This window comes from Danaus plexippus, chromosome 15 (genome assembly GCF_018135715.1).
Source record: "Danaus plexippus chromosome 15, MEX_DaPlex, whole genome shotgun sequence".
NCBI classification, from domain to species: Eukaryota; Metazoa; Arthropoda; class Insecta; order Lepidoptera; family Nymphalidae; genus Danaus; species Danaus plexippus.
The window spans coordinates 5,348,302-5,363,527 of NC_083547.1; the positions used below are offsets into that span (position 1 = coordinate 5,348,302).

The following is a 15,226-nucleotide window of genomic DNA, read 5'->3' on the forward strand; positions in this document are numbered from 1 at the left end:
GTAAAAAATATAGGTGGATAAGGCAGGTAGAAGGCGGCGGGTGCAGGCTGAATGTCGATATACTGAGCTTTGCGTTATCTGTGGCAGGCCCCGCCCTGACGGAGACTCAGTCGCATGACACTCCAATATGGCCGACGCCCGACGGCCGACGTTTATGGACCTAATGAAAACCACTTTTAATTAATTCACAGCAATCACATGCGTCGTGTACAACGCATTTTATGTTTATTGTTTCCATATCATTTTAAAGCTTCACATTTGATTTCTCTAGAGTGTCACTGTTATAATGTTTTGTTCACCAAATTATGTTATGTTTACGCGCCGTTATTCTACTATTACAGACTATATTGCATAATATTATCGTAAAACTAATGTTCTCTACTATATTTTTGTTCACGAAACGTCATAAAACTTGAATAATAAGTACGAAGTAAGGAAAGAATTCATTTCCATATACATATATATTTTTAAAAAAGGTACCTTACACAACTATGAGAAAATATTATTACTCGATATTTCTTGGTGCTCTGGAATTATAACTTATTTTAATAAAAATATTTTTTGTGCATTATTTTTTCTATTATATAAATTCTCTTCAATAGTGGCTTATATATTTGAATTTCTGAATAAAAATATAGGTTTATAAAGAAGATAACATTTAGTCATAAATTAATTATTATAAAACAGAACTACAATAGAGTCTACTTATGGAAAAACAGGTTAAGACGACTGAGGTATAGAATAAATATTCGTATGTAGAAATAAGAATACATGGTAACTTTTAAAAGTATTTCCCCTTGTCAAAATGTATTTTTATTATAGTGCAATACTGAATTAATCATATACTAAATAAAATGTAGAAGCGTGAAAAGATTTAAGAGGGTTAAATTTTAGTCGATATATTGATTAAATATATATATATATATATATATATATCGTGTTCGAGATTAAATATGATTTCTAACTAAATCAAATCACTCTATATGTTAAAATACAGATAGCAACATATGAAAGCATATATAAATATATTTAAATTATCGATATTTTAAACTCCTGTCGCCATTTTACTTTCGATAACTGTCGTTTAAGATTAGTTTTTAACAATATATGCAGCTTGTTTTGTAATTTTCAAAAGTTTTGCTATGAATGAAAAGTATTTAATGTCTATTTAGTAGGTAACCTTTAAATATTTCTGTTTATAATTTGTTACATAGTTTAAAATAGTTTATCTAAATTAGCCCATTACTGTGTCTGTCTCCATGACATTACTTATACTGATAAAGTTTAAATTTCATAAAAATTTCTTTACCTACTACTCAGACGGTTAAACACATTACAAACTGTATATAATGTGATTTTATTAATAAGCATTTATTACCATTTCGTATTTTAAGCCTGAATTTTTTTTTAACTTCATTTATATAATATAATCTATCAAACAAAAAATTTAAAGAAAGAAAAATTAAACCGTTTATTTAACAAATCTATAATCACTATAACTACGTACCTATATATTTTGTCATTTGAAAGAGGTAGGTATTATAAACATAATTATGACTGGTAGAATATTAGCGTATCAAATTTCAAACGTTATCAAATTTGTTTTGCAGTCATATCGCGATCCTCCCTCGCGGCCATTTGTCGCGCATCCCTGTGGAGCCGTTAGCGCCATCTCGCGTTAGCAACTTGATTTATTCGCCAGCCGCGGCACGACTGACACATAAATGTCGCTTTTGTTTCTCTTTACCGGGTGATTTGGAACTGTGTGGGGACGAAAATGAGTGTGCTATCAAATAACATTATAAGAAACATTTTCTTTTGTATAACTGTTAGGTTTATGCATGTTGTTTAGCTAGTAAAGCAATAATAATAAATAAAAGTTGAGTCGTTTTGATGTAGAGCAAGAAAAGAAGAGCATGTGCCCATTAAATTAATTGAAATTTCTGAATTTATATAGGTATTGATTTATAAATTATTTTACTTAAATTCCTTAGTAAATTTTTTTTAGTAAACGAAAACTTTTTTATAACACAATAGACATATTATTAAATTACGAAAAAGTGAACATAGTAAAATAAAAATAATAGTATTTGTATTTTTCATATATAATACGGTAACGGGTAGAGCTAAAAAAAACCTGAATAAATACAACATTTTTAAAGTATTCACAATTTGATACGCCTTTAATTCTCCAATGAAATATTATATTTTTATTTATTCATTTTCTTAACATATTAAATAAAATCAAATTATATAGACAGTTTCATTATAATTAGTAATAAAAATAGTTGTTACCACAACGTAATAAGTCTTAAAGTTAGTCACTAATGAGTAAACATTAATATGAACTAATGACCTCGTTGATAGTACAGGAGTATGATAACATTGACAAAATCACAACTTAAAACATTTTTAACCGAGTAACACCATGTCTGGGTTAATAAACATATCTGAAGTGAATTCCATGAAGGAAAATGAGTTCCAACGGGTATTTGGGAATGTTATAGAGCTGTGTGAGTCTGCGGCGGTCTCTGTGAAGGATACGCGTCCATTCAAAGACTTACCTGACCTCTGTGCCGCCTTCAACAAATATTTAGATGATCTCAACCTTGAAGGCGAGTAAATATTTACCGTATAATTATTGTGTGAACCAATGCTAAGGGTGTTGCTCTTTGTTATGACTCGGTTACTAATTTATATGGCAAGTATTTGCTGCAATATTTTTACTACCTATGTTATGTCCTAGTAGTGAAATGGAACATTGATATCCACTTTATCTCCGGCGTAATAAATTTTGTGGAAAATTGGATATCATTAAATCATTAAACTGATATGATTAAATTACATTTCATCAGCAAAGTCATGTTACAGCAGCTGATTTAAAAAGTAACTATACCTAAACATGTAATGGGTATTTATATTATTACGCTTCAGAAAGGTAATTATTAAATAAATACATATATAGACTTTTTTTATTATGAAAATATGTAATATAGAATTGCAAAATTCATTCTCATTACTTTTTAATTAGCATAAATGTTCAATGTTTAATTGTGAGATTAGGCAGAACTTTTTCTGAAATAACCTCTCAATAATCAACGGGGATTAATTTATTGCCTTTATATTTTTTGCGTGACGTCATGACGCCCTTGTCTGATATATTTTAAGAAGTATATACGCTGTGACATAAAGAACCCCTTTTTCAATTCCTTTTTTAATATAACCGTCGGCTTTATCATTGAATTACATAGAAACGGTGAAGTGGAAATATAAATATAAGACATAGTTGAAAGTTAAATTTAAATTTTTAAGTATTCGAAAAAATAAAATAAAAAAAACCTACAAGTGATTTCTCCGTAATTCTGTAAACTTAGTATGTGTTTACCTAGACCCTGTTTCAACCCTCTTAATCCATAAATTAACTGACAACGGCATCGATTTACAAATATTTACCTAAAATAATTCATGATCTAGGAATGAGCGGTTTGATAGTGTCAGATAGTATACACGTTTCGTCTGCCCGTGATCACGGTTGCTGAATAGTAACCGAAACGTCGGGAGTATGTTGTTATAACAAAAAATAAAGCACGCGTAGTAGGTATATCCGAAAAATATTAGTTTCATTTAAATGAATAAAACTCGCGAAAGTCTTAGATGTCATTATTCTTTGATAGTAATTAACTTATTCCTAACAATATAAAGAATATGTGACTGCTTGTAGCATTTATGTTAATTTTTAACATCTTTCATAAGGTATAAATTATGTTTGGTTACATCACGTAATAAACATGACAATATTTAAAAAAAGATATGGTTAAATAAAATAGCACCTTAAATAAAATTATATTCAACAAATATCTAATATTTAAAAAAAATTAAAACTAAATTATAGTTATATCTTATACATAAATAATTTTTATAATTATGTCAAGGTTTTTTTCTTTTAAATATACCTACATGAGAATATGCATACTTATATCGTAAATAATTTATACATTTGTCTAACTGTCAATAGATCTCATATTTATGTATCAGTTTTTTTAATAATGTATTTTAATACATTCTTTTGTTAGTGTCGTAATTGACACAATTCAGACATTTTTATGTCGACTGCGGTGATCACGGTTGCTGCCAAGTAACCGAGTAACTTCGGGAGTATGTAGTTTAAAATTATAAAAAACGCGCCGTACATCCGAAAATATGTGTTAGTTTTATTTAAATGAATCCTCGCAAAAGACTTAGATATCATTAAGCTCTTAATTCTTAACGGAACATAACTTAGCTATACCTATAGTAATATTTTTAGGAACTACTTTTATATTTTATTTATATCAATATAATTTTTTCTTACTTTTGTAATATTTTAAGATATAATATTACGGTAATGTGCTAAGAATGCTATACTAACGTTTAATTCCTTGTTTCATATTTTTTTCTTTGAACCTTTCCGGAATATTAATTAATTAATATAATTAATATATTTCTTGATTGTAAAGAAGTTTATTTATCTGTTATTTGTTTGTTTGTTTCCTACATAACTCAAATTAATAGCTATTGTATTAATGCCAATGTTTAATGAGGATTCTACCCCACCACTTGTATGGAGAATTAACAGTTTTGTTATTTCGTATAGCTACGTTGACACTATCATATGCGAGTTAAAAAAAAATCCTGCTTACGCTAAGCACTAATACAATATAAACATACTTATTAACTAGCGGTAACCGTAAGGATATTACTATTGAGAAAGTAGCCGGTGATGTAAAAAAAAGCTTAAAATCTCTAAGGACAGTTTTCTTCTAAAGCCTCAACCATAACCAAGACGTCCGCCGTGAATAGCCACGGATATGAGTTATGACCTAAGTAGCTTAAGAAGTTAGCTAAGTATTAAAATAGGCTACATAATGTAGTCTTATTCTTGTTAACGAATTCTAGCACTCTAATTAAAATCTTAACTGCGATGTTTTATGACACTTAACAGCACACTTGTTGTAAATATTTAATAACTTTGCAGGTAAGATAGAGATTTTGAAATCGCATCCTGATTTAGCGGGTCGACTAGCAGCTAGAAACGAACTAACTCGTGAGTCTGCCAATGAACAACGTTCTGCTGGTCTTACAGATCTAACATTTGAACAGAAGTCTACAATTGAAGTTAACAATGAGAGGTACATTCATAAAAATTCGTCTATAAACTACTTAAGATCGTACTACTATTATTATTAGTTAGTATTATTAACAATATAGAAGGTTTCAAGTTCTTGAGTCTTAGTAAATGGAATTCAGTAACACGAAAATAGTGTAATTGTCAGTCGACAAAATCTTTTTGTGATCTGCCCTCTATCCATTTAAATTCCTCAATGTTGCTAATACTTTATAAAACGACATCTACATTTTCAATTGTTAAACGAAACTGTTCTTAGGTATCCTAGATGGTGCTGCTGTCATTTTAAAAGTAGTAAACACAGTTCGCATAAAACTACATAGATGTCACTATTTGTCATTTATATTTTTCCACAGGTACAAATCCAAATTCGGTTTTCCATTTATTATATGCGCTAGAGAAAATAAGGTGCAATCTATCATTGAAGGCTTGCAAAGGCGTTATAATAACTCAAGGGAACAGGAAATCATAACGGGGATTAACGAAGTTAAGAAAATTTGCAGGTTAAGAATCCTTGACATTGTAAGGAGCGAGGAATAAAAATGAGTAAATGCAAAAATTGTTTATTTTTTTATTTTCTTATTAAAATTTAAGGTAATTTCATTATTTAATTTAAAGTAGCCCAAGGGACCTCTCAACTACGGCATGAGGTTGCCCGTTGACTTCACAAAATTCTGGAGTATTAAGAATGTCTTCAAAACCAATATCTAAATATCTTCCGGTGAACACGTCATGTTGTAAGTTAGAACTTGGGAGGAAAGGAAGACGGCCGATCTGAAAATATATTTAATTATAGGTCTAAAGCATAATTTATAAAAGGTCCTAACTGTCTCTTCAATGGAAAATATCTTTAAATTTTGCAATAACAACGTTTTTACATATAAAAGTCAAAAATTATTAACTGTTCGTTTCAAAAAATATGCACACAAACAATTTTTTGGCTTGTGACTTCTGCATACACATTTCAAACCATTAATTGTTCTATTTTATATTAAACCTGTATTTCCAAATAGAAATCTTAAGCATGCAACTTCCGAAAACTCTTACATACAAGGAACAAAAAAATATGCACACTTAGACACAATTTTGTTAAAATAAAATTATGTCTTAATATTGCCAAGTAGATTACACACCAACAAGAATTATAAGTAAGAAATATTCACATTATGTGTTACATTGAAGAATGTAGCAAGAGAAGCATTTGTTATGGGTTGCAATAAAGTTGCTTTGTAAAGTATCATTTATTGTGTATTGAATGAAAATACTTGATGTCATTCACAAAAGACATATCTACAACATATCTCGGGCTCCTCAATACAATTTCTGAGGACCTCTACTTAAATATGATACTTTCTTAAATCACATATTCTTATATCAAATATTTGCGATGTTTATAAATTTAATATTTTTAGTTATTATTTATTAATAAACAGGTAAAATCAAAATGTTAAGCTTATTAAAACTTAAATTTTAGGTGCATAACCTCTGCTGTATAACAACTGACCTTGCTAGCAAACTTCCGCTCCATGGTAAGTTTCATGGGTGCATGAAGGCCTTGGACATTACGGAGCATTGCCATATCCATTTTTTCTGTATTTAAGTGGTACTGAAAAATATTACATCATTGAACACCAAGATGATCTTGTTTTAAAACAATATTAGCTAAAAAATATAACGAATTATGATAATAATAACCTGAATTGACGCTCAAAAATCATTCTAAAATTTGTATTAAACAGTAATTATCTTTTTGAATTTTGCTTTAAAATAAGATGCAAATAATAGATTATATGTCTTTTGTCATAATTTTTATGAAATAAATGGTGTATATACGTACATTTTTTTCTGAAACTTGCAAGGGATGGCATTGGCCCAACTTGTTCTTTGTAGCACTAATACCAGCCACCATGGGGTCAGGAATTCCAAATACACCATCTTGAACTGTGATATTAGTTGATACTTCAGGTTTAACCTTCAATGAGGGCAGTCCAAAACTCTGAAATAAAAAAATTGTATAGAATGTAGTAAAATTTTTATATGCCGGTTAAATGTTTCTGCTGTTAGGTTTTTCAACTTGTTTTTTCCCTACCATTTTCAAAGATTTTATTAGGATTTCAAAAATAAGTAAATATTGTTATGAATATGTGACGAAAATAAACGATTTTTCCCAAACAGCAATGCAATCACGAAAATATGACTATCATGCGAAGTGACAGTACAACAAACATTTTTAAGTTGTCAAATCGTGACAGCGAAGTGTAGATATAAAATATTACAGAATAAAAAATTATTAATACCTAGGAATAGTATAGATAGATGTACCGTAACCCTAGACCTTTTAACACAACATATAGTATTTAATTCATCAAAACAGATATTTGTCAAATGCCATCTTTTTAAAAATTAGTTTGGGATGAAGAGACAGTGCAAAATAGAAAAAATTGAAATGTTTTTATTACAAGTAAAATATTTATTTCTACAATATCATTATTACATTAGATGCAAAGTAATTTGAATATTCAGGAGTTGGATAACTAATATTTAAATGTCTTTTTGAAACAATGTATGTATTATGTATTTTGTTTATTTCTTTAATTTTTTTTATTTACATTTTTTGTTATATCTTATAATAACATTTTATTGAATACAAATCATTCCGTTTATATATCCATCTAATATTATTTTATAACCCCAGTGTAGATTTCCGTTTAAAAAAAGCAAAAGTTTTAATTAGCAGATCTGAGGATATATATTTTTCTCATTTATATATATATACTAAAATCTACTTAATATTATTGATTAAAGGTCCTATGTACGACTGAAAATGAAAAAAAAGGAGTACTTTTTTATTTTTATGTCATTTAACTGACAAAAACGACATTTCATTATAAGATTTGATTTTGTAATTTTATTAATCTATTTATATAGATTTTTTCATCTCTTTGTTATTCCACATCCACAAATATTTAAATCATGGCCGGACGCGGTGGTAAAAAGGAATTGGTTAGACTATTAAGATTGATCGAAATTTATTTACATATTTATCTTTATTATGTTAAGTTCATATTAGAAAAAATATATTATTAGGATCCTGAGGAACTTATGAAACGAAAATTTCACATGAAATGTCTCTTCAAAGCATTAGGTCGTTTAGTAATGGCCAATGCTTATTGGCTTATTGAAGGGGTAGACCAATATGAAGGAATAGATGATGTCAAACGGAGAGTTGAACAAGCTGTTCGCAGTAAGGCCAAGAAGAAACAACTCCTGTCTATAAATGTTAGTAGAAATCAAATCTTTGATGAGGCAGTTTTAAAGAAAGTAATTTCATAAGATTTTCTTTAATATGTCTGTTGGAATACTGTCTTTAAGTCATTTCATTATTTTTGAGACTAATATACCTAGTATAAAATAAGATGATTAAACTTGTACAACCTATGTAAAATAATGTTATTTTTTATTATTCGTGTTCGATTTCTAGGATAAAGCACTCTTAAACAAACCAGCTATGGATCGCACAGACCATGAAAAAAAGTATATTTTTCGTATTATTGGTGGTCTTAAATGTTTTAAACGATATCCAAATGTAAGAAGACAATGAACATCTTTTGAATGATTTTCAGTTTAAACTAAATTTCTCTATATATTTTTCATTTATAAATTTTAATAGCACGTTAAAAAGAAGCTAGCGGCTGTGACGTATTTTAAATACTATGGTCCAGGACGTACAATAGTCCGTCAGCACCATGAGGCACATGCGTTGTACTTCATAATAAGCGGTGACGTCATCGTCAGTCAGATGATTTTTGATGAGTTACTCCAAAAGTACCTGTCAGTTGATGTGGGTGTCATGCATCCCGGCGATATGTTTGGAGAAGTTTCCCTGCTCCATAACATACCAAGAACTGCTACTGTTACAACTGCTGGTAAGAATTTATTTCATAACTAGCTGTTGCCCGCGAATTCCGTCTACGCAAAAAAGAACAAAAATCAGTAAAAATCTTTTAAGCGCCGCATACTCCCCACCTCTCCCCCGTTATAACGCTTGATATCGCGATCTGGATAGAAAGTAGCTACGTGTTATTACATCAGCTACCTGCCAATAAAAGTTCCATCACAATCGGTCTTGCCATTTCAAAACTTAGCCGGAACAAACACAGACAAATATCGTAAAAAAAAGTTTTTTTGGTGTATGTGCCGTATATTTATTCATATTAATGTGTATATTTATTCATATTAATATACAGTCCAATTTGATTTATATTAATATACCTATTATAAAACAGTGTCCCCCGCCTGTCTGTTTGTCTGTTCGCGATAAACGGAATAACTACTGCACCGATTATCAAACAGTTATCACCACTCGATAGCGTGATTCTCGAAGAAGGCTTTAGTACATATATATATTGTTAAGTTTTTGTATTTACTTGTGTGTACATTAACGATATTTGTTTAAAAATGTCGGGAAAACATGAGCCATCTGAGAGTTTTTAACGGAAACGCTGCCTGAATTCCTTAATAATAAAAAAAATAATAATATATGGTGGAATTGTGTATCTTATGTAGGTCTACAGAGAGTCCGCGGTAGCATATAGTATATATATAAATCTATACCTTAAGGATAACATACTATATCCATTTTACAACATTTAAAAATTGGTATTCCTAAAGCGTTTATTGGAAAGCTGTTTACATAAATACTGTATTAAGTCTTATCAAAATAAATTACTTCGTTTTCAAGACTACATCAGACATCTGTATCTGTAAATAACTTTTAAAATCATTTAAATTGGGCGTTTGAATTTGAAAGTTATCATAATATATATAAGTTTAATAGTTCTCAAAATTACATAGGCCATTTTATATTCTTATATAAATATAGAGGTATTATTATTACAATTAATTCAAAGAATAAAACACAAAAAATATGAATTTCTTATTTAAAGTAACTTTAGATTAGCCATAACTAACTAAAGCTTCGATTAAACTTTTGTTAGCTCCATAGTAACGTTATTGAATGGAATAAAATCTTTTAAACGTTTTAGTTGTCAGAGTTGTGGGAGTCTGTAGGTTGTAGCTTAACTATCTATTTTTGTCTCTTTGAAAGATCACTGTGAATTATTGGCTCTAATGAAGGAGGACTTCAAAAATGTCCTCCAGGCTTCGGTACAAAAACAGTGGGATGAGGTTCGACGGGCTATGTCAGCTTTTACCTACTTCGATGGTCTAGACGAGGTAAACATTACCAATTGTTCAATTAGAATTAATGTCTAAAACCCCACATGTGTAATAGTTTCAATTACTTTCAATAAAGTTGAATTGGAGATAGGAATTTATGTTGTTCGTAGGTCGCTCGACGCGAAGGTTGCATAGTTGCCAAGATGAAATCTTACGAAGCAAATGAAACGCTTCTCGGAGATGGCGTGGGTGTTGCCAATTTCGTTTATTTTGTTCTGTCAGGAAGATGTCAGATGATAGAATCTTTACAAGTTACTGTCACTACGCGGCTGGGAAAAAATTACTATGCTTTATATGATCCTTACGTATGTCTTTACTAATCTTAAATATCTTTATATTTTAAATAGAATATCATGGACAATTTTAGTTGCATTTCAGAGCTATATATATATATACGATGCTAAAACTATTTGCAGCTAAAGTTTGGTAGGTTTGTTTAAAGCAATATTATGATTGAAATCTAAAGAGTTCTGATCGATTTGTCACCTGGGAAGAAACTTACTTGGGGTCTAAAGTAATCGACAGGTTTTCCAGCAGAACGGTAAATTTTATCAGACAATTAAGCATTAATAAAAATTTATGATCAGGATATTGTATATATATATACAATAATGTGAATATACATATATAGAAAATGTTTGATTTACTTTTCTTTAGGGAGTTATATATCGTCGAGGGTTTAAATTGATAAAAAATATTTGGGGTGTGAATTAAAAAAGAAAAAGTTAAATTAATCAATCCAATTCTTAATGATTTTGTTTTCTCTTCCCCTTGTTTTTCTTTATCATCGTGGGTGCAAGTTGCCCTTAAAAGAACCCATCGCACATGTCTACGTTAGTCTCAATTGTAGTTTCAAGAGGTGGTGAGAAATCGTCTTATTACGATTGATATTTACAATTTTTTCATTCTACAGCAGCAAACAATCCAACTTTTTGGTGACTACTTTTATAATAATTTAGCACTACATATCTTTTATAGTTGCAAATGTTATGTTTAAAATTTTAACTCGTTCTTATATAGTTTTGAACAACTTCCATTCCATCTCAAGTCATTATCTCTAAATGATAACTAAATCATTCTTAAACTTGGAACTGTAATCAAAAACGATTTTTATGAGATAAGAAACTGCTGTTGAACCGCAAAATTACAAGAAAGATAGGTCAACAGACCGCCTTTATTATTTTGACTATCCTAAACAAAACCTGTATATCGAAACTTTAACTAAACAATTATAGGAGTTCCTTATACAGATAGAAGCAATATGCAAATAAAGCGAATTCCGTTGATGATTATTTTTTGTAGAAAGATTCTTCTTAAATACTCCTTAAATAGGTAAAAAGGAAACACGTGCATATTATAAATATTTAAAATGCCTCAAATTTTGTTTGGTTGTACCTCAAAAATGGTGGATTTTAGAAAGAGAAAAAAAATATTTTATATAAACAAACAATTGATTAAAGTATATCTATCAGACATAATTTTTATTATCCATTTGTCTGAAATAAATTTACGATGAAAATTACGTATTTCCTAAAATTTGCGAAAAATACCTTTTAGTAAGTTATTCATTTTCCAAGTGTTGGATCGATGAGGACAGATATCCCATCAAGGTTTTTCTATAAATTTTCAACGTTTTTCGAGCGATTATAACTACATTCTAAATATTTTTGGCAAATTTGACTGGACTATTCAATGATCATCAAAAACACTGATATGTAGTACCAATTTTTTTATATTAAATTTGTATGACTGTTCTTAGCTACTGTTTTAATACGTAATAGGTAATATACGCGCATTTTGCATTCAGATTAGCTGTAAATTTTTTTTTTTCTTCGAAAAGGTGAAAGCTTATACATTAATGTAAAATAAAATTATTCTAGAAACCAAAACATCCATTCTAGGAGCAAATGTTTGAAAGAGCTTTCATATGGATGGACACTTATCATCAAGCTCTATTTGCAAATCATTTCTATGAGCGTTTTAGGTGCCAAAAGAAGAAAGTGAGCAAGATTTTGACACTAAGTATTTTGGGGCTTACACTAAGAATAATAGAGAAGGACAGGACTCGATAACCCATGAAAGTGCCGAGGGGTCAAGTAGAAGTATTATGAAAACATCCACGTCAAACACAAGAAGAGACTCTACGAAAGTGATCAAACTAGCCAGCGATGAAAGAACAGAGTCAGTTCCGAGCACATCTGCTGATGAAGAAATTATAAGACGCAGTAAGATCAGCGTGGATTTTAATATTCCAAGTGATTCCAAATCTCAAGAGCTTTTGAGACCATCGCTGCAAAGGTCACAACGAGAATCTGTTAGGTATGATCCCTTAAATGTTACACGATATTGTAAGTTAGCGTAACCTTAAGAAATAAAATGATTAATTTATTCTCTTCTGCTATTCGTAGGCCAAGTAATATTCAACAAAAGACATTACCGAAATATATGTATAAAATTATAAATTACATTTCTATTTGTAAATGACAAAATTGTTAAGAAATAATTAAATTTATAGACTAAGCGTGATTCCTGAAGATGTCCAAGCTGGATTACGACCGCCTCCAAACACTCGCACTTACTTTATGCAGGTTACATAATTGATTTATCTTCCAATGGTTATTTTAGTTTAGTTGCTGAATAAAGAAATAATCTCAATTCCAAACAGAATTTGTTAGGAAATTATTACTGGTAAACGAAAGGCTTTACAAAAACTTGTCTGACCTAAAATTTCCTTGCGAAAGTCGCTTATATGTCAATACTTCTTTTAATTAATACGAATTCTTGGTACAAATATTTAAGTATTATTATTTAAAATGATATATATATATATATATATATATATATATATATATATATATATTATATCTGCCAGCAACTTTGCATTTGCGTTACGTTTAAATCAATATTTTATGTCACATATTTAACATATTTTTGTTTGTAGGTGTGTCAATTAAACCCAGGTTCCAGTTTTGGTTTTGGTGAGAACATGCGTGATCGTCGCATAGTCGCACTAACGCCTGTAAATTGCATGCTCTTACCTATGATTTGGCTCTTACAAAGGAACACTGCCAATATTTGGTCTAGGATTCAACATTACTTGGAGAAGAAGGTGATTTAAATATATTATAGTTTTGTCGAAACATATTTCTAGAAAGAAATATAAGAAGTTCTAATATTAGTTCAATAATTCGGAAATCTAAAAGTTACAAAAAAAACTCTATCCCCGAATGGCAGAATATTTGGCGTTATGTGTATGTAAACTATCAGTTTATTTGTATTTTTGGTAGATACCAAATAAGAAACAGCTGTTCAAAGAGTTTGTAGCCGCTCGTCGCTGGCAGGAGTTCCGTGAACAGCTTGTGGAGGACGTCGTTGCGCGCTCCAACACCGTCAACTGGACATCTGTCCACGACGTGCCTTACTCCATACGGATGGAGGAAATGCTTGACATATAATGTTTTAAATAAAATTTATTGTTGTTTTATTTAATTACAGTTGATTATTATTCCGCGCAGAAACGACACAAAAGCTACTACTACTCTTATACATAAATATAAAACAGCAAGTCCAGAAAATGTTTTCCGTTAGATTAAATTATTTGTGAATATATTCATATATAATTTAATTAGTATTCCGATAAAAAAATATTATTCATTCCAGACAAACTTTTTATAATATTAGTCCGCATTATTCTCGCTTCAATAAAAGACTGTCGGGAAGGAAAATTTTTGCTCATTTCCTGGAATGTGTTCATTTGTTTGAAAGAAAAGGAACCTAAAAATACGAAGTTTTAGTTTTAGATGTTTTTTTAAGTCTTATGATTATATTTTATCTTTTGTATGTAATGTAACAGCTTTAAGCAAAAAAAAACTACTATTCTTAAGGATTTAAACGGTGATGTTTATTTATTTGGTAATTTATTCGATGTTTTTTGTCGCAATTACTTTAAAGACATTAATCATCGTAATGGAATTAAAAGAACCATGTTTCGTTGTTCTTTCGTGTAAACATTTTCTACAAATATTGAGTAATTTCGTATTAAGGCAAACCTTCACCTAATTATGGTTTAATATGTACAATTTATTATTATAAGAAAATTTTAAATAACAATTATGTCACGTTATTGACGATATTACTCCGTATCCTAAAATGGCAATGTGATTCAGAGATTTATTTTCTTCCTTTATAACTCATTTAGCGGAGGCGTAAGACCTCGAATGAAACGAGCTTATGCCAAATTATATGTAATCAATTCCGCAATGTTTTTATTATTTCTTGTTATGAATTTAAAAAGTTATTGAATGTATTGTTTTTCATATATTAAAGAAATAAAAATGATAGTTAGATCTATCTCGATGTTCTTGTTATTATTTCTAACCCTATGAAAAGTAACAAACGGACAGGCCGTCATGTGGGTATCATCCTTAAATGGACATTTCCAATTAAAATGCCCACTGCAATATATATTAGAGAGTAAAGGGAGGAGAAATTAAGAAGTGGCTTTTCTTTGCAAGTGCGCTGAGAATTAAACTGAAGGCTGTTTAATCTTACAAGGCAAACCAACTCGAGCCAGCTCTGATAAGATTTCCACATCAATGCGCTGGCCAGTAGCTATTTAAAGGTGATTTGATTTTGATTTGATTTGAAGGTGACAATATAAAGCCATTCTTGGATTCAGAAGTCAACGAAATTAAAAAAAACAGCATAATAGTAAGCAAGTATAAAGAAAAGGATGAAAACAGATGATGATGCTGTCACGTAACCAAGGCGACTGGTTTTGGCGGGAATCGCCCACGACACTTCCATTCAGTGCGAGGCGTCGCA

General features: G+C 29.9%; 3 protein-coding genes across 4 annotated transcripts; 2 read left to right on the forward strand and 1 right to left on the reverse strand.

Moving 5' to 3' along the window:
• Positions 1–2,388: 2,388 nt before the first annotated feature.
• On the forward strand, positions 2,389–5,725 carry LOC116766532 (2-oxo-4-hydroxy-4-carboxy-5-ureidoimidazoline decarboxylase-like). Its single transcript, XM_032656419.2, has 3 exons — positions 2,389–2,615; positions 5,015–5,168; positions 5,521–5,725. The coding sequence occupies exons 1-3, from the start codon at positions 2,429–2,431 to the stop codon at positions 5,702–5,704; spliced, it is 525 nt and encodes a 174-aa protein (XP_032512310.2). The 5' UTR covers positions 2,389–2,428; the 3' UTR covers positions 5,705–5,725.
• Positions 5,726–5,727: 2 nt separating this feature from the next.
• Positions 5,728–7,414, reverse strand: LOC116766535 (proteasome maturation protein). Its single transcript, XM_032656422.2, has 4 exons — positions 7,254–7,414; positions 7,002–7,160; positions 6,669–6,770; positions 5,728–5,938 (listed from the first exon to the last, which is right to left on the reverse strand). The coding sequence occupies exons 1-4, from the start codon at positions 7,254–7,256 to the stop codon at positions 5,777–5,779; spliced, it is 426 nt and encodes a 141-aa protein (XP_032512313.1). The 5' UTR covers positions 7,257–7,414; the 3' UTR covers positions 5,728–5,776.
• Positions 7,415–8,005: 591 nt separating this feature from the next.
• On the forward strand, positions 8,006–14,758 carry LOC116766380 (uncharacterized). 2 transcript variants are annotated; one of them, XM_061522971.1, is made up of 10 exons: positions 8,006–8,167; positions 8,252–8,443; positions 8,646–8,750; positions 8,835–9,090; positions 10,272–10,399; positions 10,513–10,707; positions 12,387–12,721; positions 12,918–12,990; positions 13,344–13,511; positions 13,690–14,758. In XM_061522971.1, exons 1-10 carry the CDS (start codon positions 8,138–8,140, stop codon positions 13,855–13,857), a joined length of 1,650 nt encoding a protein of 549 aa, XP_061378955.1. In that variant the 5' UTR covers positions 8,006–8,137; the 3' UTR covers positions 13,858–14,758. The 2 variants fall into 2 exon arrangements, with proteins under 2 accessions (XP_061378955.1, XP_061378956.1); XM_061522972.1 differs by lacking the exon at positions 10,513–10,707.
• The last annotated feature ends 468 nt before the right edge of the window (positions 14,759–15,226 follow it).

Coding starts and splice junctions, on each gene's coding strand:
- LOC116766532 (XM_032656419.2), top strand. CDS start 2,429: ATGTCTGGGTTAATAAACATATCTGAAGTGAATTCCATGAAGGAAAAT. Junction 2,616..5,014: donor AGATGATCTCAACCTTGAAG/GCGAGTAAATAT, acceptor ATAACTTTGCAG/GTAAGATAGAGATTTTGAAA. Junction 5,169..5,520: donor ATTGAAGTTAACAATGAGAG/GTACATTCATAA, acceptor ATTTTTCCACAG/GTACAAATCCAAATTCGGTT.
- LOC116766535 (XM_032656422.2), bottom strand. Junction 6,771..7,001: donor TGCAAGTTTCAGAAAAAAAT/GTACGTATATAC, acceptor AATATTTTTCAG/TACCACTTAAATACAGAAAA. Junction 5,939..6,668: donor AGCGGAAGTTTGCTAGCAAG/GTCAGTTGTTAT, acceptor ATATATTTTCAG/ATCGGCCGTCTTCCTTTCCT.
- LOC116766380 (XM_061522971.1), top strand. CDS start 8,138: ATGGCCGGACGCGGTGGTAAAAAGGAATTG. Junction 10,400..10,512: donor ACTTCGATGGTCTAGACGAG/GTAAACATTACC, acceptor TGTTGTTCGTAG/GTCGCTCGACGCGAAGGTTG. Junction 10,708..12,386: donor ATGCTTTATATGATCCTTAC/GTATGTCTTTAC, acceptor TGAGCGTTTTAG/GTGCCAAAAGAAGAAAGTGA.